This window comes from Felis catus, chromosome C1, assembly GCF_018350175.1.
Source record: "Felis catus isolate Fca126 chromosome C1, F.catus_Fca126_mat1.0, whole genome shotgun sequence".
NCBI classification, from domain to species: Eukaryota; Metazoa; Chordata; class Mammalia; order Carnivora; family Felidae; genus Felis; species Felis catus.
Window position 1 is genome coordinate 214,699,324 of NC_058375.1, and position 22,122 is coordinate 214,721,445.

General features: G+C 50.8%; 1 protein-coding gene across 2 annotated transcripts in view; it reads left to right on the forward strand.

The window, feature by feature from the left end:
* The window catches only part of INPP5D (inositol polyphosphate-5-phosphatase D), a 123,385-nt gene that overhangs the window by 70,468 nt on the left and 30,795 nt on the right, over positions 1–22,122 (forward strand). For both annotated transcript variants that reach the window (XM_045034633.1, XM_045034634.1), the window contains exons 7-13: positions 3,161–3,241; positions 3,409–3,480; positions 4,426–4,549; positions 11,745–11,851; positions 13,992–14,094; positions 16,364–16,560; positions 17,023–17,140. In XM_045034633.1, the coding sequence (XP_044890568.1) occupies positions 3,161–3,241; positions 3,409–3,480; positions 4,426–4,549; positions 11,745–11,851; positions 13,992–14,094; positions 16,364–16,560; positions 17,023–17,140 (802 nt within the window). The remainder of the gene's footprint in view (positions 1–3,160; positions 3,242–3,408; positions 3,481–4,425; positions 4,550–11,744; positions 11,852–13,991; positions 14,095–16,363; positions 16,561–17,022; positions 17,141–22,122) is intronic.

Sequence of the window (22,122 nt, forward strand, 5' to 3'; positions counted from 1 at the left end):
AATTGCACACATCCTTAAAGCACCCGGTTCTATACGTAGGCAGCTGTCCTAGGGGAAAAAAGCAAATGGCAAAACAATCTATGAACTCTGAGGTACATCTATATGTGGAAATCAGACCAGAAGGGTTTATACCCAAAGGGCTAGTCTAGTCACCCCCAGGGGGGATGGACCGAGGGAGAATGGGGTAGGCCAAGGGGGACTTTGGGTTTGACCGTACCGTTTGCTAAGAGGTTTTTTTACTGAGAAAATGTATATGTGCTATTTATACAGCTTCAGAATTCACCAGAAATTTAAAAAGGTGATTTTGCTTTCCTCGAAGTGAAGGATGATACGTTAATTTCTGGGGAAGTAAAAGCAAATCCCGGCCAAACGGGGGCCCTGCCAGACCCTCACATTTACGTAGTTCGAACCGAAGACCATGCCCACATTTTTGAAATGGACCAGAAGAGGTAGAGGCCCCCAGGAAGTTAAGGTGACAACAGTCAAGCTGGGGTGCTGCAGGACAGAGCTGGGACAGGATGGAGAGAAACCTCAGATGAGGTTGGAGAGAGGGGGTTCTCCTTCCCACTCTCCCATATGAGACCCTGACCCACTAAGAAATGCAGAGAGGTGGTTCTTGCCTTCAGAAGTTCACAAATGGAGGAGGAAGTTCCAAGGCTGCCAGCAGTAGAGGAAAGAACACTCAGAAACAGATGAGCTCAACATCTGACGGGCCCCTGGTGGCCCTTCGTTTCCTTATCTGTGCAATGGGTATAGCGTGTCTGATGCTGCAGGGTTTTTGAAGGAGTAAGTGAAATGTTTGTGCGAGATCACATGACCCTAGGCCCTTCTCCTTGGGTAGGCGAGACCTGCTGGGGACACCTGGACCCGTGTGTGGAATTTAGTTGAGAACTGATGGGAGTTGCAACGTTACTAAAATGACTGCGGACTTCAGGGTTAGGAGAGACCTAGCTTTGCCCGGGGTGAGAAGGGAGAGTCGTTAACCCTGGAACCCACATCCTCCCTTTAAAAGGGCAACTAAAAAGCAAAGTAAAATAACTGGGCCAGTTATGGGAACCCGCAGGTATCACTCAGACCAATTCGCTCACTTCTAGGCTAAGCTGTGAATTATGTCCTCAGCCTTGACGTTCGTGAGATTTGGGGCCAGATGATTCTTGGTTGTGGGGGACTGTCCTGTGTATTGTAGGATGTTAACGCCTTCTTGTTTCTACTGACCAGATGCCATTAGCATCCCCCAGTTGTGACAACCCAACATGTCTCCAGACATTTCAAATGTCCCTTGGGGGGCAAGATCACCACCAGCTGAGAAACACTGGGCTAGATCTACTTGAAAGTCTCAGGTCTATACTGGCTGTGTGACCTCGGACAAGTTGACTCACCAACTGTGACTCAATTTCCCGTCCGCAAAACAAGGGTTAGAAGAATCGATTCATGCTAGGATTAGATGAATGGATGCGTTTAAAATGTGCTTGGCAGCCCCAGAACGCCTCAGATTTCTCCCGTATGTTCTGCGGGCTGGGACCCACAAGTGCAGGCATCATGCTAATCCCTTCGGTCCTGAGAACCAACCCCCAGTTTGTCAATAGCTTTGTTTACACTCGGTAAGTTTCTGCCAAGCCTGCCTCATAAGACACAGGAGAGGGGAAGAAGACAGCAGCCTGAATCCACAAGGTGACTGCCCCGGGAAGCCAGCAGGTCATTCCAAGTGTCCAAGAAGGAGAGAAGGAGGTCAAATCTGTTATCTTTTAAATTTTTTATGAGAAAAACAACCCGGAACAAAGGGATCCTGAATTGTCCCTCTGCTGATCAGCTGGTCTGCACCACCCCCACCTGAGGCCCCTCCACCCCACCCCACCTGAGGCTTGACCTTGAGCTTTGTTAAGGAGCAGGGCAAAACCAAAAGAGAAATGTTGACAAATAGGATGTGTTTGAGGTGTTGACAAAGTCCTGAGGGTTGGGGGGGGGGGGTGATGAGGGTGGTTGGGGGCAGTTGTGATGGCCATGGTGGGGGTGGTAGCCGAGGTGATGGGACAGGTAGTACACTAAAGTGGGGGGGGGGGTGGAATTGGATGTCAAACAAAAGTGTAGGGTGGCTGACTTCCTAAGCAAGGGGTGAGGTAAAGGGATTTCACCTGGTTGGCGATAACCCTCGTTCCACTCCATACACATGTCTGATTTTCTCCTCCAGCTTCTGGAAGGCAGGGATGGTATCATTAATTCCACATGTGTGACTGCACATCTGGCTCAGAGTAGATGCCTTGTAAATGTCGGTTCTGGGAATAAACGCTTGAGACCGTGGATTTGGTCTCAAGACGGTCATGGATTCAAGTCCCGCTCTGCCATTCGCTGGCTGTGTGACTTCAGACAAGGAACTTCGGCTCTCTGGGCCTCCTGTACGTGTTGACCAACTTCATGGAGCATCCTCTATGGCCAGGTGCTAGTCCTGCATGCCATGCTCATGGCCCCAGTTCTCAGAGAGCTCCCGTTCTAGCAGGGAAAACACAAGGAACAGATGAATGACCTAGGTGGTTGATATGGAACAAAGCAGAGTGATTTGAGAGAGATGGTCATCTTTAGCTAGTGTGGTCCACGAACACCCCTTTGTGGATCTGAGACCTGAGTGAGGAGGTGGTCCTCCCAGGTGACCCCCCACATCTCTGGGAATTCCTCGGGGAGTGTAGCTCAAAGCCACGCGCAGGTCACAGGTGAGGAGGAGAGCGGCTGGGGGTGAAGGGTCACCATAGAGAGCCTCAGAGGGCAGGGTAAGGAGTTCAAATAATTTTCTCCCGGTGGTGGGTTTTAAGCAGTGAGATGGCTATATTTTGGAAGTAGAGGAGGAACACCAGTGCTGTAGATGTAGGGGGAACAAAGGTAACAATCAAGGCCAGTCCCAGAATGTTTTTTGAGCAACTTGAGGTGACAGGAAACTGGAGAAGCAGATGAAGGTTTATTCTTTGGCTACGATAATGTTGAGATGATGCTGCATAGCTGATGTTCTTGTCTGCGAAGGGGGGTGATAGCACTTAGGGGGTTGTCGGCAGGGAGAGCAAACAGAGAGAGCGTGGAAAGGGCCCAGCGGAATGCCTCTGGATGGTGACACTCTGTGACTGCTGTCACAGTCACACTGTGACACTCTGTGACTGCTTGCTCTTTTCCTCAGGTGCCTGGTGAGGCCAATCCAGTCAACATGGTGGCCAAGCTCAGCCAACTGACGAGCCTCCTGTCCTCCATTGAAGACAAGGTATTAGGACATCCCGGGATGCGGCTTCTCTGGGCTTCTCTTTGGTCCTCTTGTCGCTTAGAGAATGCCCCAGTGTGCACGCTCGTGCTCCCTTTCACTCTGTCCCCAAAGACGCTGCTTTCCCTGTGCCCCCCAACCTGAAGAGCCTTGTGCATTCGTGCCCACAGGTCAAGGCCTTGCTGCATGAAGGCACCGAGTCTCCCCATCGACGTTCCCTCATCCCTCCGGTCACCTTTGAGGTGAGTGGCTGTGCCCTTGTATTCCAGGAAGCCGGGGGCCGTTCTGGTCCCTGTGGAAGGACAGCCTTTTGGCTCAGCAGTATGAAGGCAAGGAGCCCGACACTGAGAGTGCTGGTTGGCAGGGCCACGTGTGGAGCTGGTACCCAGACAGGTGTGCGAACCCCCTTCAGGGAAGGCTCCCCAGGGGAGAGCTCCTCAGCCCAAGATGCTTTAAGCTGTATCTTCCAACTCGTGGCAGTAAGTGACATCAAAAAGGGGCCCCCAAAACTGGCAGCAAAGTAGTGCCTCAAGAGAAGAGCAGGAAAACCTCCAATTTCCATGATTTCCCCGAGCGTGACTTACGTAGAACCTCCGAGCTCAGATACAGAAATTTGTTTTTCTTAACGATCCACAGAGATTCTGGTGCAGCCAGCCCAGCCCTGGTCCCACATTCCAAAACACAGGACGAGATGCGCCCCAAAGGCCCTTTCTGGCCCTGATGATAATTCTGTATTTCCATCTCCAGCTTCTGAGCATGCCTAGGCAACTGTCTTTTTCGTAATTGTTATCAGTAAATGTTAAATTGTTGGTTGTAACAAGGCCCAGGAGCTTAAATCTGTTATGAACATCCTTTCTGGGAATAGATGACACATCAGATTAATGAGTGTTGTCAAATTAAGCAGTGAAATGAATCAGTTTCCGGTAGTTCACCTGTTCCCTCTGCCAAACCTGTTGGCAGAGCAGCTGATGTGCACACGACGCTCGCCAGGTTCTCGGGGGCTGCCCGCAGAAACATGGACTGGGGCTCTGGGGCGAGGGACGCTGGGAGGTAGGAGCCCAATGGCACCGACGGGACACCAGGGCTGGAGCGGCCAAGGGCTGTGCAGCCCCACGGACGAAGGGCTCACAGGCTCCGGGAGAGTCTGGAGAGAGAGAGGGTGACCCACGTCTCCCCTCTCCTTACAGGTAAAGTCAGAATCCCTGGGGATTCCTCAGAAGCTACAGCTCAAAGTCGACGTGGAGTCTGGGAAACTGATAATTAAGAAGTCCAAGGACGGTTCTGAGGACAAGTTCTACAGCCACAATAAGAGTAAGACCCCCTCCCACACCCGTGACGCTCCCCTTCTGCAGGTGCCGTTACCCCTGGCCGGTCAGTAGCGGACCGCCAGAGAGGAAGTCCCACCAGGCACGCCCACCCCTGTGCCAGGATGCTCACCACCCCTCACCCTGCCTGTGGGCCCCCCGCCCAGCTCCGAGGCCCACCTCACATGTGCCTCCTTCACGAGGCCCTCCGTCTGTTCCACTGCCTTCCACCAAAGCCTGGGGAAGTGAACTTACATGCTCGGCGCCGGGCGGGGGCCGGGGGGCACTTCTTTGTGAATGTGCACTTCCCCACTAGGAGCCAGGCTGTTGCAAAAGGCCACGGCACGGTCCCCGTACAGAGCCCTGCACGTGGAAGGGTTGCCGGACCAGTCAGCATCTTTAAGCGTAGCGTAGACTGAGACCCAGTTTAGCATGTGCTCAAGCATGTGGGTTCTGGAACTAAACTGCCTAAATTCATATCCCAGCTCTGCCACTCAGCAGCTGTGTGACCCTGGACGCATCGCCCAACTGCTCTGGGCCTGAGTAAGCATCAACAGAGATGGCAAACGCAGCATCTCATGGCATGTTTCACATGGATCGCTAGACTTACCCATCAAGAGCAGCCTTACCCCATCAAGAACACTCACCTGAGCTGTCTCTTCAGATGGCAGATATTTGGCTCGACAGCCAAGCCCTACGGCAACATCCCCCAGAGTCCCCTACAGCTGGGCCTGCAGACTGGCAGGAAGGGAGATTTTATATTCAGTGCTGGCTTGGTGCCACACTGTGCTGGACACAAGGGGACAGAGAGGAGTGCGGGTAGATCAAGGCCCTGCCACTTGCTAGTGATGTCATGTTGGCCTGGTTACTTATGGCCTCTGTGCCTCATTTTCCTCATCTGTGAAATGGGAATAATAGGAATAGTAATAACAATAATGGATTTCTCCTAGGTTTGTCATGCGGAGTAGATGAGCTGAGGCATTTGAGAGTACCTCCTTTGTGCCCAGCAGCAGCACCGGCCCCATGGCAAAGTGCCCAGGCAGAGGCCAGGGGAGAGAGGTCAACCCCACGTGGACCTACTCCGGCCTGCAACCTCTTGCTCCTATCTGGGCTGTGGCACCAAGGTCCAAGGGATGCTCTCAGGGCAGCAGGTGGGGTGGGAGTCTGGGGACCAGCCCCATGCAGGAAGTGGGGTGCAGGGAGGGGAAGAGCGTAGATGGCACAGGGGAGACGGTAGAAGCCCAGCCTGGAATCCCAGCTTGGCCACTCATGACCTCGGTCTAGTGCCTCTCTCCGTGTGCTCTTGTCATAAGGATACACATCCTGTGAGGCTGCCACAAGCCTTAAAGAGGTCAACTTATAGTAAGTAGTAGGTGCTCATGAAAACACCGTGGCTGTTCTAATCATCCTTCCAAGGTAAGGCAGAAATGGAGAGGGCAGGATACAGCAGTGAGGAAAGACCAGGAAAAGAAAGTCCCTAGACACGGGGGTGTCGTGACACGGACACAGACACGGGCTGTCATGATCATGCAGAGTGGGGGTCACAGTGTTGAGGCAGGGCCAGAGACATGGGGCGTATGAGGGTTTGAAGTAAAGATCTCGAATTTCTGGACTCGAGGGTTCTGGGAAGCACTGTTCACCCTTGTCAGTTTAATTCAGTGGACGTTTTTCCTTGGAGTATCTTCCACGGGCCAGTCCCAAGTATAGTCCTCCCTCAAAGATGTAGCAGTTTAGAAGGAAAGTTGACTTGTGAGCACGTATTAGAATGTGTGTCAGATGCAAGGTTAGCCTGGAAGGACAATTGATTAGCTCTGTTGTGGGATATATAGGGAGGCTTCATACTACAGATGGCTCTGTCTAGGGCTTTGAAGGATGAATAGGAGTTCACCAAGCATAAGGTGGGAGAGGGCACTAGGACCGCGTGGCATATGTCGGAGCAGGGTGTTAGGGAAATCTCATGTTACTTGTGGCCCCAAGGGGAGGAGCAGTGGGGCATGGGGTCCCAGATGTGGACAGGGCCCTGAATGCCAAAGTAAAAGTTGGAGACGTTCTGTGGAACGGAGAGCACTGATGGATGGGTTGACCTCCTAGAGGGGTGAATATACCCCTTTGTGGGATTATGGGCGGTGTGAGAGTTGCCGTCAGATCAGGGATGGGTGAAAGAGCCAAGCTGGAGAAGAGCGGCCCTGGGAAAACCCAGCTCGTGTCGAGAATGCACTGTTACAGTGGAGGTGAATGAGACTTTGAAGGAGAAGCATGGATGCCCAGAGCCTGCCGGCCCAGACTGCCTGCGGGCCGCACCTACCTGGTCCCTGTCCTCTCAGTCCGTGGAGCCCAGCTCACCCTCTGTTAAGGCATCTGTCTCATCAGGACACAATTACTTGTTCACGAGTTCCCTCCCCTAAGTGGGCCAAGTCCCTATCTTACACCCTCTGAAATCCTGCACAGGACCAGGTACCCAGCAGGTGCATAGTCAGGGATTGCCAATTGACTGAGGCGCTCGCAATGTTGCTCATAAATTCCCACCCCCCACGCCCGCCCACCAGAAAAATGTGGTCTCCACAGAGGCCAGGAAGTGGGGCTTTTTTGTTTACTGCTAAATCCCCAGAGTTTACAGCCACACTTCCACAGAGTAAGTGATTGATAAATACATACTGAGTGGATCCCTGACTGAGTGAATGGACAAATGAGTTCGAGACCATTGCGGTAACACAGTCCGTGGGGCCGCGTGTTTAGGGACTTGTCTATAACTGGCACCGGAGGCGGGGTGCTTCAGCAGCGAGGAGCTCTGGGTAGACTGGATTCACATACTGTGTCTGCATCCTTGCTCCACAGCTTCATAGTGGTTTGACCTTGAATAGTGGCTTCACCACTCACACTCCATGTCCATGGCCATGAAACGAATTCCTGTAGGGTCATTGTGAGCGCTGGTGGGATAAGGCGTGTCTTCACCCGGTCCTGGCACAGTTTCCAATCATGGTTCTGTAAAGTGCTGATCATTTGAAGGAAATCTTTGGCTGCAGGTGTTGGAGCTTCCTTGCCCTGCTCCAGTCACCATGTTCATGGGTAGCTTTGGCATTGAGCTCTTCTGTGCATAGGAAAAGCCAGTTGCTGTATGAGGAAACCATAATGTATTCACTCACTGAGCAGTTACTAGGTGTATTATGTGTTAGGTGCTGGGGATGCGAAGGTGAATAAGCCGGGGCGGGGAGTGGGGGGGGTCCTCGTTCTTAGGGAGGTTCCATGCAAGTAAGGGTCGAGGAGAAAACAACCAAGTACACAAATATATAAATCAGTAAGGCGTCAGGGAGTGATAAGCTCTAGGCTGGGAATGTAAGCAGGATGATAGTACAATGATGGAGGGGTGCCATTTGAGCTGCCACCTGAGTGTCAAGAAGATGCTGGCCATGCAGACACCATGGACAGCGGCCCTTGAGCAGAGTTTCCAAGATGGGAGCAAGCTTGGCGTGTGCGAAGGCTGGAGTGGCTGGAGCGCAGATGGTGCGGAGACTGGGCCCCGATCCTGGGCTTGGTGAGCCGGGATATGTTCTAAGGGCAGTGAGCCACTGTTAGGAGATTGGAAGCAAGGGAGTAGTGTGATCCCATTGAAGATGAACTCTGGCTGCTGTGCTAAAAGTAGATTGTGGGAGACAGGGAGACAGACCAATTAGGAGGCCTTGACAGTCGCCAGGCAGTTGCCATGGTGGTGGCTTGACATGTTGGAAGATGGGACGTTGGGAATGTTTTGAAGGTAGAACTGCTCACACCTGCTCATGGGTAGATGTAGAGGGGCAAAGAAGAGAACCACGAAGAGCTTCTGGTTTTATTTAACTAGGTGTGGGGACAAGTGGGCCACATAACCAGCCCTGGTAGAGTACTAATCCTGATCGAGCAAGATGTCCCATCTTGGAAGCAGCCACACAATCCTGCATATGGATGTCAAGGAAAACCAGGAGTTTGGAAGGAAGGAGACATGGCCTCATAGTAGCGGATTAGGAAGAGTCTGAGGGGATCCCACTTGGTGGCAGTGGGAGTCACACCATGGGGTATTTACGGTGCCGACAAGGCTGATGGGATTTCTGAGCATACGGGACATCCACGATTTCCCTTGGGTGGGATTTCCGTCAAGATGGCCGTTGAACATACACATTTGTCAGTTCCCTCCTAAAAGCAAAACTCAACAGGGACGAAGAGACCAGGTGAGAAAATGATGGCAACAAAATTCTAAGTGCTTAAAAACAGATGGATAATGATAACCAACTTATAGGAACCAAAACTCAATTTTAAGCATGTAGTAGGAAAAACTGAGACACCTGACTCATACCACAGAACCCACAAAGGGTACAGGAATTGATACTGTGAGGGGCCCCTAGAAGTGGGGGTGAAGGTGAGATTATAAACATCAGGATTGGAAGAAAATCTCTTTTAAAAGAGTTAGACCCACCAGATCTTTCTCCATTCCTCACAGCCTCCCCTCTAGGTCCCCTCACTCATTAGAAGACTGGATGTTCTCCAGAGAAGGTAAAGGCCGGGGGGACACCAGGCCTGGTAAAGGCCGAGGAACCCACTGGAAACACAGGACTAAATAGCAGTTACTTCTGAATGTTGATCCCACAGCCTTCATCCCTGCCTGACCCAGATGCTGCCAGCCAGGTCCACACGCTGTGGGCAGGAGGTTGAAAGATTCTTCTCTGGAGCACATGAGCAGCCCAGGGGCAAAAATCAAGAGGTTTCCCCAAGAGTCAGCCCATGAGACCACCCAGTACAGAAGCCCAGTGTGACTCTGTCACTGTTGGAAGACACAGCCAAGAATCACCAGACATTGAAGGGAAGCCTGGGATGGGCAGTGAGACTCAAGGCAAAAATAAGCAAAAAGACCAAAAACTTGGAGGGAGCAAATTATGAAGTTTGAAAGAAATTGGACCATGAAACAAGAACAGAGTGCTATTTTAAAAGGAACGTCCAGAGAACAAAGTAGAAGGAGGAAGGAAGAGAGGGGAAGACGATAAGGAAGCGGAAATTAAAACATTACAGCAGAAAGTTTTAAAAATAAAAACAGAATGGAAGGGTAAAATGATAAAGTTGAGGAAGGCTCCCAGAAGTAGAACAAAAGAACAAAGTGAGGGGAAAATAGAAGAGAAGAGCTTATTTAAAATTAGACCAGTCCAAGATGTCCAACACCAAAATAAGTCAGGAAGAGAAAATGGAAACAATGAGAAAAATTCTCAGAGCTGAACACCAGTTTCCAAATTGAAAATGGCCCACAAAGTGCCCAGCATAGCAGAGGAAATTTGCTCCACCTTAAGGCGCACACAGCATTGGAAATTCTTAACAACATTCGTGTCAAAGAAAAGATCCTAAAATCTTCAGGGTAAAAGATAGATTACAGACTGTGGCAGGGCTCCCCCCAAGTCTATCTCTGGGTTCAGTGTCTCACTAGGAGAACTTCCAGGACTCAGCATAAAGTCATACAGCTATGATTTATTACAGTGAAAGGATTCAAAGCAAAATCAGCAAAAGGAAAGGGCACATGGGAAGAATTCCATGGGGAAACCGAGCACAGGCTTCCAGGAGTCCTCTCCCAATACAAGTCACAAAGGGCACGCTTAATTACTCCCCCAGTGAGTTGTGACTATACATGTGAAATGTCGTCTACCAGAGAAGCTCATTAGAAAGTCAGCACCCAGGATTTTTACTGGCGAGTGGTCACATAGGCACCCTCTCTGCCTGGCACATACCCAAATTCTAGACTTCCAGGAGGAAAGCGGATGTTCAGCATAAACCATACTGTTTTAGAAACAGTTTGGGGATAGTGAGCTGCTCTTATCAGTCAGGAGATGCTGGGACCCTTCCCAAATCCATGTTCCCAGATGCCTTCAACAACCACCTTGCAAGCATCTTTCCAAGGATGGTGGTCAGGCTTCCCAGGTTAACTCTTCTGCAGACAGGTGTATCCAAATGACTTGGAGTTTCTCAGCAGCAGTGCCCAAAACTAGACATGATAGAGCAAGTTCTCCAAAGGGAGAGTCCTGAGGAAAATTATTCTGAAGTGTGAAGGTAGGGTTTTCAGGCATGCCAGGCCTCCAAAAGTTATTACCCATTCCCTTTTGGAAAACTTAGAGATGTTGCTCTACCAAAACTTGGGCATAAAGCAAGAAAGAGGAAGACATGATAGCTGAGAAATGGGATCCAGTACAAGAGAGACAAGTGAGTGAATTCCTGAATGATAGAGAGAGAAGTTTTAAGGTAATGGCTATGCATGAGGCTTAGAGGTCCCCAGCCCAGAGAAGAGAGGGCCCAGAGGCTCTGGGAGAGGCTTTCCCAGGATGGCAAACCTGTTGAAAGTGTTTAATTACAGGAAAAAGAGAGTTACATACTAGGAGGGTTAGGACCAATGTAAAAAAAAAACATGGCAATTATTAACTCCAGGAAAAACAAAGTTGTGTAGGAAAAGGAAAGCAGTGGAGGTTTATCTGTCAATAGCCCTTCCATAGTCCTAATAATACACTGAGTACTTACTTGGCCAAAATTACTGGAAGATGAGGAGGGGACTGAAATTACACATTAGTAGGGGGAGAGGAGTGTGAGAAGGGAGACAGGTTGAAAGAGATCTAAACCTTCATCTTCTGTAGTGGGAAGTCGATATGCAATAGGAAATATCTAAAACTGAAACACCAAGATGTAATATAAGCATGTTCTTTAGAGACAGTAAAGTTCCCAAAGAATCCATTAAGGGAGTTGAACGTGGCTGCCTGTTGGTAGGAGGACATTGGAGGGAGGTGGGGTGGGGGGGATACTAATGTTTGTAAAAAATCTTGTAGAACAATTTGAGTCTTGGTTGTTGATAGAAGTGAACAATTTTAATGTAGACACTAAAAGCAAAGCAAAAGAAGGAAGGAACGGAGGTAGGGAGGAGGAGAGAAAGCAAAGGAGGAATATGAAAAGGTGACACTTCATACTGTCTCTGCTCTGGCCAGGCTGCCTCTTGCTTGTACAAAGCACCCCCCTTCTCAAGCATGAGCCCTTGTCCAGAAGAACAGCCAGGAGCAAAGGGATCTAGGAGATTAGGCATAAATTTGGTGCTCGCCTGGGGATGGGAAGTCAGGATTGTTGTTGATCAGGTGGCAGAATATAGCGTAGACTGTACATATTGTAGTGTGATAAGTGGATGAGTGAATAAATTAACTTTCATTTCTCTTAAGTCCTGCAGCTCATCAAGTCTCAGAAGTTTCTGAACAAGTTGGTGATTTTGGTGGAAACTGAGAAGGAGAAGACCTTGCGGAAGGAATATGTTTTTGCTGATTCCAAAGTGAGTGATGACAAACTACTTAGATGGGTCAGGAGGGGAGTGAGGGACATGTGTCTTTTGAGGCTTGCTTGTGCCTGGAAATCTGCACCATTAGCTCACTTGGTTCTCACAGCCCCCTTCCCACCTGGGAAAACCAGTCCCGGGGAGATTGGGACACGTCCCAGGTCTGCTGGGATTTGAACAGCTTGCCCCCGAGGGGGCGCATCCTTGATCACTTGTGCCTTAGCCCACCCTGAGCCCCACTGGGAGACCTTTTCTCTTCTCTGGGCTGGACTCAGAAGCCCTCTGGGGCACCTCAGATTTAGCTCCAAATACCAGCCAGCACTCCTTCTGTGTCTGCATTTTGCCCCACTCTGCAGGAGTGAGACTTCCCACCAGGACTGGCTCCTGGAACAGGAGGTGGTGCCGGCTGATGGAAATCCTCAGGGTCTTTGGGCATTGCGGGAGCCTCTGTGTAGCCAGAGTCCCGGCTTCTCTATGATCTGATCCCTCTGCTACGACATGGCACTCAGGGACTGAAACCCTCCACGTTGGCCTTACTGTTCACCCGTTAATATATGGCTCATGTGAGGCAGGGCGCAAAGCGCTCTAATCACATCAGATTGTTGGCTGACTGTGTGTTAGCACCACGGGAAGACTGAGGGACAAGGGCTCCCAGCTTAGCTTACCAAGTGCCAGGACCTGGCTTCTTTCACGTGCCCCGTGGATGAAGTGGCAGGGGTGGGCTGGTGGGAGGCCAGTGGGAGGCCCGAAGGTGCCCAGAGCTGGCTGAGAGGGTGGGAAGAACTCAGAGGCATGACAGCGAAGGGGTGGGGGGAGGTGGAGAGAAAGAACGCGTGGCTGGGCGTCATTCTGCGTACGGGGACATCGATCCCAAAACCAATTCTGCCCGTTGCTGCAAGCTCAGGACTGAGACACAGCAGTAAACCGAGGCACCAAATTTGGAGCCATTCGTACGTAACTAAAGACAGGTTTCCGTAATGACAGTCCTCACAACGTCCTTGTGAGCTGGTTTCTTCAGAAGTGATTACCCGGGATTTGCAATTATTAGGGTGAATCGAATGAAATTGCCATCTCTGCAGGTGTGAAACAGGCACGTATTGGTAATTTCATATGGTACAACCTGAAATATGTGTGTGTGTGCTTTTTCAGCCTGCCCTTGACGGCACGCTCTGAAAGAGCTGCGCTGCTTTGTCCCCTGCTGTATACCCAGGTACCCGGGACAACTCAGTGAAGACTATGAAGGAGACTCTGACAGCTTTCATCTGTTCTTTTCTTGTTAGCTTCCTTGATCTAAATTTTCCTTCATTAAATACGTAGTCTATTCTTGGGGTGCCTGGGTGGCTCAGTCGGTTAAGCATCTGACTTTGGCTCAACTCACGATCTTGTGGTTTGTGAGTTCGAGCCCCACGTTGGGGCTCTGTTTCTGCTGTCAGCACAGAACCCGCTCAGGATCCTCTGTGCCCCTCTCTCTGCCTTCTCCTGCTGAGTCTCTCTCTGTCTCCCTAAATAAAGAAATAAACTGGAAAGCAAGCAAATCAATAAGTAATCTATTCTCGTTGGTGGAAAAATAACAAATAAGCAAAACATTTAAAATGAAAACACACCTGTGCTACTAGTAGACTTTGGACTCTGTCTTTCTGGATGGTTTTTGTTTGTGTTTTTATAAAAATGCAACAGTGCTATTCATATTGTTTTGTCAACTGACTTTTCCCACCTAACAATATAGTTTGGACGTCTATGCTTGTTGAGAAAGTATTTCTGCACCAAAACTTGTAAACCCTACGGTATTCTATCTGGCATGTGGATGACTCATAATACGATTATTAATTTGCTTCCTAGGATTGGACACTGAGGTCGTTTGTAATTTTTTCTGTGTTGAAGTGCGCGCTACGGTCCCCGTGACACAGTTGGGTCTTTGCACGTTTCCTGGTGGTTCTTAGAGTCAGGTCCTTGCAGAGGAATGGCAGTCAGAAGCCACTTCCTTAAGACTTTGGACCCACATTTCCAGATTGCTCTCCTGCAAGTTCGTACTGATTTGCGCCCCTCTCAGTTTTCTTGAAGCTGACCAAGCCCTTTGAAAGTGTAATGTGCAGGGAGGTGGAGGCCTTTCTGAGTCTGTCTGCCCTTCCATCCCTAGAAGAGAGAAGGCTTCTGTCAGCTTCTCCAGCAGATGAAGAATAAGCACTCGGAGCAGGCGGAGCCGGACATGATCACCATCTTCATCGGCACCTGGAACATGGGTGGGTCCACATGCCCCCCACCCCCATCCGCTTCCTCCCATCCCCTCCCTCTGGGTTCTGCTTTGCTGCCTCGGGCATCCGCAGATGGGTGGGGGGCACCTGTCCTCCTCCCGCCCCCACTCCCCAGCCCATCTACGCAGCCTCCTTTCTAGGGAATTGTGGACTTTTCCCGAGACAATGGATGAGCGAAATGAGCTCTGGGATTCTCATGCCCCAAGAGCAGCTGGGCTGGGTTACCTGGTATGTGTAAGCTGGGCAGTGTTAGGGAAACTGCATATATGGGTGACAGGGCTCTTGGGCACCTGCCAGCCTTAGGCAGCTCGCCAGGGGGCCTCAGGCCTGGAAGAGAGAACTCCCTCGCTGTCAGATTTACTGAGAGAGGAAGAGACAGCTCTGATGCCCAATTGCATTTGAATTTCATATAAACGGCACAGTTTTTTAGTATTGGTATCTAGGTAGAAATAAATACATACTAAATATATATCATGCTAAATATATACTATATATATTTATATACGGATACATATTATATGTTAATATATATTATACTGAATATAGGTTGTACCAGGTATTGGAAGTATTCAGCTAGAAATAAGTACTAAATATACACCAAATATATAGTTACAACCATGTACTGTATACTTATATACTAATATATATACACTAAATATATATCACACTAAATGTAAAGTATACTAATTACTTAGTGTAAGTATTCAGCTAGAAATAAGTACTAAATATGCACCAAATATGTATATATATATTTACTAACCATGTACTGTATACTTAAATACTAATACATATTTATATACTAAATATATCACACTAAATATGTCATACTAATTATTTAGTGTAAGTTTTCAGCTAGAGAAAAACTAAGTAGGTACAGGATGTCTAGTCAATTTTGAATTTTAGTTGAACAGATATTGCCTGGGACAGACTTCCTCTAAAAGTTATCTGTTGTTTATCTGATATTTTAATTTTAATTGGGTGTCTCTCCTCCCCGCACTGTCCAGAGCGGAGTCAGCCTCCGCCATCTGACACGGCTAGTAGTCACCTAGCAGTGTCCTCTGGGAGGAGTAGGGTGAGTGGCAGCCCTTCATGGAGGGACAGGAAGTGATCTGGAAATGAGAACGTAATTTGCTAGTCCTGGACTGTCGGCTGAGTGGAGAGTGGGCTAGTCTTCCAACAGGGAAGTCAAGAGAGCCGCTGACCCTGATTCCACAAGCCACCAGGCCTTCATGCCCAGATTTTTTTCCAGGGGCCAGAGTAGCCCTGAAGTAGAACTCTGGCCCATGCCTGGGGACCTGTGTCCTCTTCTGTCCTCTCTAGTATTTCTTGCTGGCCGCCTGATTCTGTCAGCTCTCCACTCGGGTTCGTGTATGCGGGTACGCTGTCCCTCTCGTGTTTCCTCTGTGAGCATGGGGGTCTTAGATTTGGCTGGACGTGGTTAAGCCCATCCTGTTCCCAACTGGAGGGAGTGCCCTTCACACAGAAGACAGTGTGGAAGGAGCTGGCTGGCTGGCTGGGTGGGCGGGAGGCCTTCCCCAGGCAGAGACCACCGGCCCCGGGGTCTACAGTCCCACCACGAACCATAGCAGAGAACAGAATGATGGCAGTCAGGTCACGTCGGTTCTTGGCACTTGTGAGCCAAAAGGGTTATCTCCTTGGGGGAAAAGTTTACTCAGTCTTGAAGGGTGTTTCGAGGAGAAATGTCTTTCATCGTTTCTTTATTGAGTTGCTTTGACTCATTTTTTGAAATGAAAATGGAGGAGGTCTCCACACTCTTCCTGTTTCTTTGGCTCTTAGTTTTCAGCTGAGATGTCTCTGTTTTGCAAGGAAGTCCCTGTTGTCTCCCAACCCTGGGCTAAAAGCCCCCATCCCAAACCTGCCAGCCTGCTGGGCTGTCATTGCCAATGGAATGTACATTGCTCAAGGACTGTCTCAGTCACTAAGTTAGCCCCAAAGACTAGGACGGTGTTTGACATCTTGTGCCACTCGTTCAAGGCACCATATGGAATCTTCAGGTACTAGTTCTCGTCTTTAAAAGTTCGTGTTATCTTTACAAAGAAACGTTACTGCACTCTGACCCTACCTGACATCCTGGGAACAGTTAGTACCTAATTCTCTATCTACAGTACTTTGTTGGGTGACCCAAATGGTTTTCAGTGACTGTGTGAACTTCCTGCCCTGCATACTTCCCCCACCTGTGTTTTGAATTCTCCTGATGTGCCTTTGACTCACTTGGTGTTGGGTTTTGCTGTTGAAGGTAACGCCCCCCCTCCCAAGAAGATCACGTCCTGGTTTCTCTCCAAGGGGCAGGGAAAGACTCGGGATGATTCTGCCGATTACATCCCCCATGACATCTACGTGATCGGCACCCAGGAGGACCCCCTGGGAGAGAAGGAGTGGCTGGAGATACTCAGACACTCCCTGCAAGAAATCACCAGCATGAATTTTAAAACAGTGAGCACCTGGCCAGGGCGCTGGGTGGGACTCAGGGGCAGTGGGCTTTGCGAGGCTGGCCAGGAGCATCTCAGAGGCGAGGGTGGGCTCAGCCTGTCTCCTCTCTCAATTTCCAAAGATGCCTGAATGTTCCTTGGTCGTTCTCCACCACCACCGTTACCTTCCAGGGCCAGAGAGGGGCACCTGTTCTGAAATTGGGGTCCGTGGGCGTTGCTGAAAATCACTAGCACGTCCCTTCTTCCCTGCCCCTGCTTGTAGGTCACTCTTGCTTCACTGAAATCTTACCAGTCCTGGTTCTTCAACTTTGTTGCACCTGCAAGGCATCATTAGGAGGCTTCGTGAAGCTTGGGGGTCCTAGACAGGTTCCCTGCACCTCGGGGGTGAGGGCTGGGTGGGAATCCCTTGCCGGGTGGTCAAGCACCATGCCCGGGCCAAGGGTCACCATGTTGTGCTCCCCTCCAGGTTGCCATCCACACCCTCTGGAATATCCGAATCGTGGTGCTGGCCAAGCCGGAGCATGAGAACCGCATCAGTCACATCTGCACCGACAACGTGAAGACGGGCATCGCCAACACGCTGGGTGAGCAGGGAGTGGCCGCGCTCCCCCGCTGCGTGTCCCCGGCTCCACTCGTGTGTGCCCATCCCGTCCCCACCAACAGCAACATCCCTGGGTGGAAAACTGAGCCTCACTTCCTGGGATCCCCTCGGTTCCGGGCAGCCGGAATGGTTGATTCCTCCAGCCTAAGCCCATCTGGGGTCTACCCCAGAGCTGCTGGGGATCTGGCCAAAATGCAGGCTCTGACTTAGCAGGTCTCAGGCGGAGCCTGACATTCTGTTTCCAGCCAGCTCCCAAGTGGTGTCATGCTGCTGGCCCCACAGACCCCCGCCTTGAGAGTCCAGGACCTAGGACCGGGCTTGATGGACTTGCTGTAAAGGGCCAGATGGCAAATGTTTTAGGCTCTATGGGTCCGTGCTGCTCCTTATCCCTGCAGCCACGACGCAAAAGAAACCGTGGGTAGCACGAACTTGAATGGGAGTAGCTGTGTTCCAGAAAGCTTTGCCTACAGACACAGGTCGGGGCTCAATTTGGCTCACAGGCTTTTAAACAAGTTTTTTATTCCTACATTTTTTTGAAAATTTTTTGACGATTTTATTCATTTTTGAGAGAGAGAGAGAGAGACAGAGCACGAGCGGGGGAGGGGCAGAGAGAGGGAGACACAGAATCCGAAGCAGGCGCCAGGCTCTGAGCGGTCAGTACAGAGCCCGACGCAGGACTCCAGTCCACAAACCGTGACATCATGACCTGAGCCGAAGTCGGACGCTTAACCGACTGAGCCATCCAGGTGCCCCTCTTATTACTATTTTTTTTTATTTATTTTTTTTTTTTGAGAGACAGAGTGTGAGTGGGGGAGGGGCAGCGAGAGAGGGAGACACAGAATGTGAAGCAGGCTCCAGGCTCTGAGCTGTCAGCACAGAGCCTGATGTGGGGCTCCAGCCCACAAACTGTGAGATCATGACCTGAGCCGAAGTCGGACGCTTAACCGACTGAGCCATCCAGGCGCCCCTGCCCACGGGCTTTATGTTTTCAACCCCTGGTGTAGTTCTAGAAGGACTCCGGTTGGATGTGGAAATGCTGGTTTTAGCGGTGAGCCTGTGGGGACCTGTCAGGGCACCTCAGAGAATTGAATTAAGAGCCGGGGACTTCAGGAGTGTGTTTGTGAGTGTGAGTCTTCGTGTGGGTGTGTATGGGAGTACTTGTGGGTGTAAAGGTGTGAGTGTGTGTGTCTGTATGTACGAGTCTACCTGTGCAAGTCTGAGTACGTGTGTGTGAGTGTACATGCGGGTCTATATGTGTAAGTCTGTGCTTGAGTGTGTGTGCAAGTCTGCATGTTCGAGTCCGAGTCCGTGTGAGTCTGTGTGTGTGAGTGCGCACGCAGGTCTGTTCGCAAGTGCATGTGTGAGTCTGTCGGTGAGTGTGTGTGGGCAGGTGCACCCACGCGGGCCGTGGGTGGAGTTGAGGGCAAGGCTAGTGGTTTCTGGTGGTTGGAGTCAGGGACAGGACAGAGTCCCAGAGACAACAGGATGTTGAGAGCTCTCTCGGCTTTTCTGCTGACAAACCGCAAGCTGCCCGTGTCCACACCCACTTGCCCCCTTCCTTCCTGTCTCCGTAGCTGCCCTGTCAAAGCCCACGCCCTTCTGCTGCCCAGGAACCTGTCTTTCCTTGCTGCATCCTGCCTGGGCTGCCCGTCTCCCTTCCCCGGCCCCTTCCCAACAGCACGTAAGGTGCTCGGACCCCCTGCTACAAGATAAAACCACACCTCAGCCAGACCTCGCCTCCAGCTGCTTCCCCAGCTCTCATTCATCACTACAGAGCTGACACCGTGTCCCCCGGTGCGGTGCTATGCACTGGGCAAGTGACCACGCAGACAGCATCCTGCTTGCATGGATAGACAGACAGTAAGATGGTTTCCAGGAGTAAGCGTGCTGGCAAGGTGCACAGGGCAGTGAGGCCCCAGCTCTACTTGAGATGGGGGTGGGTCCAGGGGTCTCTCTGAGAAGGACTCAAGTCCCAGGGGTAAGGAAGGGTCAGTATGGGTAGTGTTCACACAGCAGGAAAAGTGAAGCAAAGGCCCTGAGGCCCCTGGGCCGCAGCTCTAGTGGATGTCGGGGGCAAGGCCAGAGAGGGAGGTATGAGGTCTGGGCAGAGTCCGAGCTTCGTGGCCATTAGCAGGTAGCTTGGAGGCCAAGGGGTACCTATGCACCAGCTCCTCCCTTCCTCCCCCAACCCTGGGGCTGGCCTCTACTCTCTCTACTGCTCCCCTCAAATGGCTCCCAGCCATGGTTAACATGGGGCAGAGCTCGGGGAATGCTGGTTGGCTAATGCTGGTGGACATCACCTTAGAAGAACTAAGGCCTTTTTGAGAACGTACATGTTCATGGCCAAGAGCTAACTGCTTTATGAGTATTATCCCATTTAAGATAAATGCCCTGTGGGGACAAGAACTGTCGGACCCATTCACAAGATGCTGACATTTGTGACACAGTGACATTTGTGACACAGTGACATTTCTTAACCTGTCTCTAGCACAAGGGCAGGAAAGTGATGAGCAGGGATTTAAGCCCAGGCCACACTGCAGGATGGGGAGAAAGCTGGAAAGAGAGGCTCCCTGGGGGGCAGGGGAGCTGGGCCACCCATCGTGGCCGCACGGTGGACCCAGGGCAGACGCCGGTCCAGAGGAGGCAGGGCGCAGGATCTCTGAGGTTCTTCAACTTGGGCTCCAGCCAGCGCTGTCCAGCCCAGTCAGAAGGTGAGCCGTGTAGGTGGTTACGAATTTGCTAGGAGCCACATTCAAGAAAGTAAAAGGAAACGGGTGAAGTCGGTTTTAGTTAGCATTTTATCAAACCTCATTCACTCAAAATATTACCATTTCTGGGCACCTGGGTGGCTCAGTCGGTTATGTGTCCGACTCTCAGTTTCAGCTCAGGTCATGATCTCTGGACTTCATGGGTTCGAGCCCCATATCGGGTTCTGCGTTGGCAGCGTGGAGCCTGCTTGGGATTCTCTCTCTCTCCCTGTTTCTCTGCCCCTCCCCAACTTGGCTGTCTCTCTCAAAATAAATAAACTTAAAAAAAGATATATATATTACCATTTCCATAGATAGTCAATATGAAAATGAGTATTTTACATTGTTTTTCTTTTTTTTTAATTCTTTTTTAAGTTTTATTTATTTGAGAGAGGGAAAGAGAGAGAGAACAAGTGGGTGAGAAGCAGAGAGGAGGAGAGACAGAATCCCAAGCAGGGTCCGCACCACCAGCACAGAGCCCGACACGGGGCTCGAACTCACGAACTGAGAGATCATGACCTGAGCCGAGGTCAAGAGTTGCTTAACCGACTGCGCCACCCAAGTGCCCTTATGTTCTGTTTTTCTTACTGAGGCTTGTAAATTCCAATGCCTCTGTTGCATTCAAGCCCACCTCAGTTGGGACCAGCCACAGTCCAAGTGTTTGGTGTGCGCACAGCTCAAGCCTACGGTATTGGCCAGAGCAGCTTTTCAGGCTTCCGTGTGTGTTAGAATGTCCTACAGCAGGGGTTGGGAAACTTGCCTCTAAAAGGCCAGACAGTAAATATTTCAGGCTCTGCAGATCATGCCGCCTCTGTTGCAACTACTCAGCTCTGTGGGCATAGCTGTGTTCCAATAAAATGTTCCTTATGGACTCTGAGATTTGAACTTCGTATCATTTTACTGTGTCACCAAATCTTTTGATTTTTTTCCCCCCAACTCTTTACAAATGTAAAGATCATTTTCTCTGGCAGTGGGCTAGCATTTGCCTACCCCTGACCTACAGGGCTTGTTTAACCCAGATTCCTGGGCCCCACCCCCAGAATTTCCGATTCGGCACGTCTGGGGTGGGGCCTGAGAATTTGCACTTCTGACGGTTGTTGGCGATGCTGCTGTGGCTGTTTGGGGAACACACTTTGAGAACCGCTAGTCTAGAATAGATTGAAATTAAGAAAAAGAGGTGGGGGCACCTGGGTGGCTCAGTCGGTGAAGCGTCCGATTCGGCTCAGGTCACCATCTTGCAGTTTGTGAGTTCGAGCCCCACGTCGGGCTCTGTGCTGACAGCTCGGAGCCTGGAGCCTGCTTCGGATTCTGTGTCTCTCCCTCTCTGCCCCTTCCCTGCTTGTTCTCTGTGTCTCTCTCTCGAAAATAAATAAACATTTAAAAAAAAAATTGAAGAAAAAGAGGTGGTCTCAAGTTTGGGTCCCACCAGGAACCTGGAAGGTCAGCGCCCCCCCGCCCCCCCCCCCCCCCAGCCCCGGGCTCTTTTTTCTGAATCTTCCCAAGGCTTCTTTCTGGGGTAACTGATAACTCCCCTAGAGGGAGATACCAGGACAGCTCCGACCAGCAGCCTCCTCCCTGCACTGTGCTGAAATCTCCCAAGGCTGCAGGCCATTTACCCGGTTTTCTTGTCCTGGAGGGATGTCTTGCACCCCCCACCCCCACCCCCACCCCCACCCCCACCCCAGTTCCTGCCACCTGCTGAATCTCCCACTCCAGACGGAGCTGTTCTGCCTTTGTCCATCTTTTCCCCACACCTACTTCTCTCCCTCTTTATTTATTTTTTTTTTTAATTTTTTTTTCAACGTTTATTTATTTTTGGGACAGAGAGAGACAGAGCATGAACGGGGGAGGGGCAGAGAGAGAGGGAGACACAGAATCGGAAACAGGCTCCAGGCTCCGAGCCATCAGCCCAGAGCCCGGCGCGGGGCTCGAACTCAGGGACCGCGAGATCGTGACCTGGCTGAAGTCGGACGCTTAACCGACTGAGCCACCCAGGCGCCCCGCTCTTTTTTTTTTTTTAATGTTTTTATTTATTTTTGAGACAGAGCATGAGCAGGGGAGGGGCAGAGAGAGAGGGAGACACAGAATCTGAAACGGGCTCCAGGCTCTGAGCTGTCAGCACAGAGCCCGATCGGGGCTCGAACTCACGGACCGTGAGATCGTGACCTGAGCTGAAATTGGACGCTTAACCGACTGAGCCACCCAGGCGCCCCTCTCC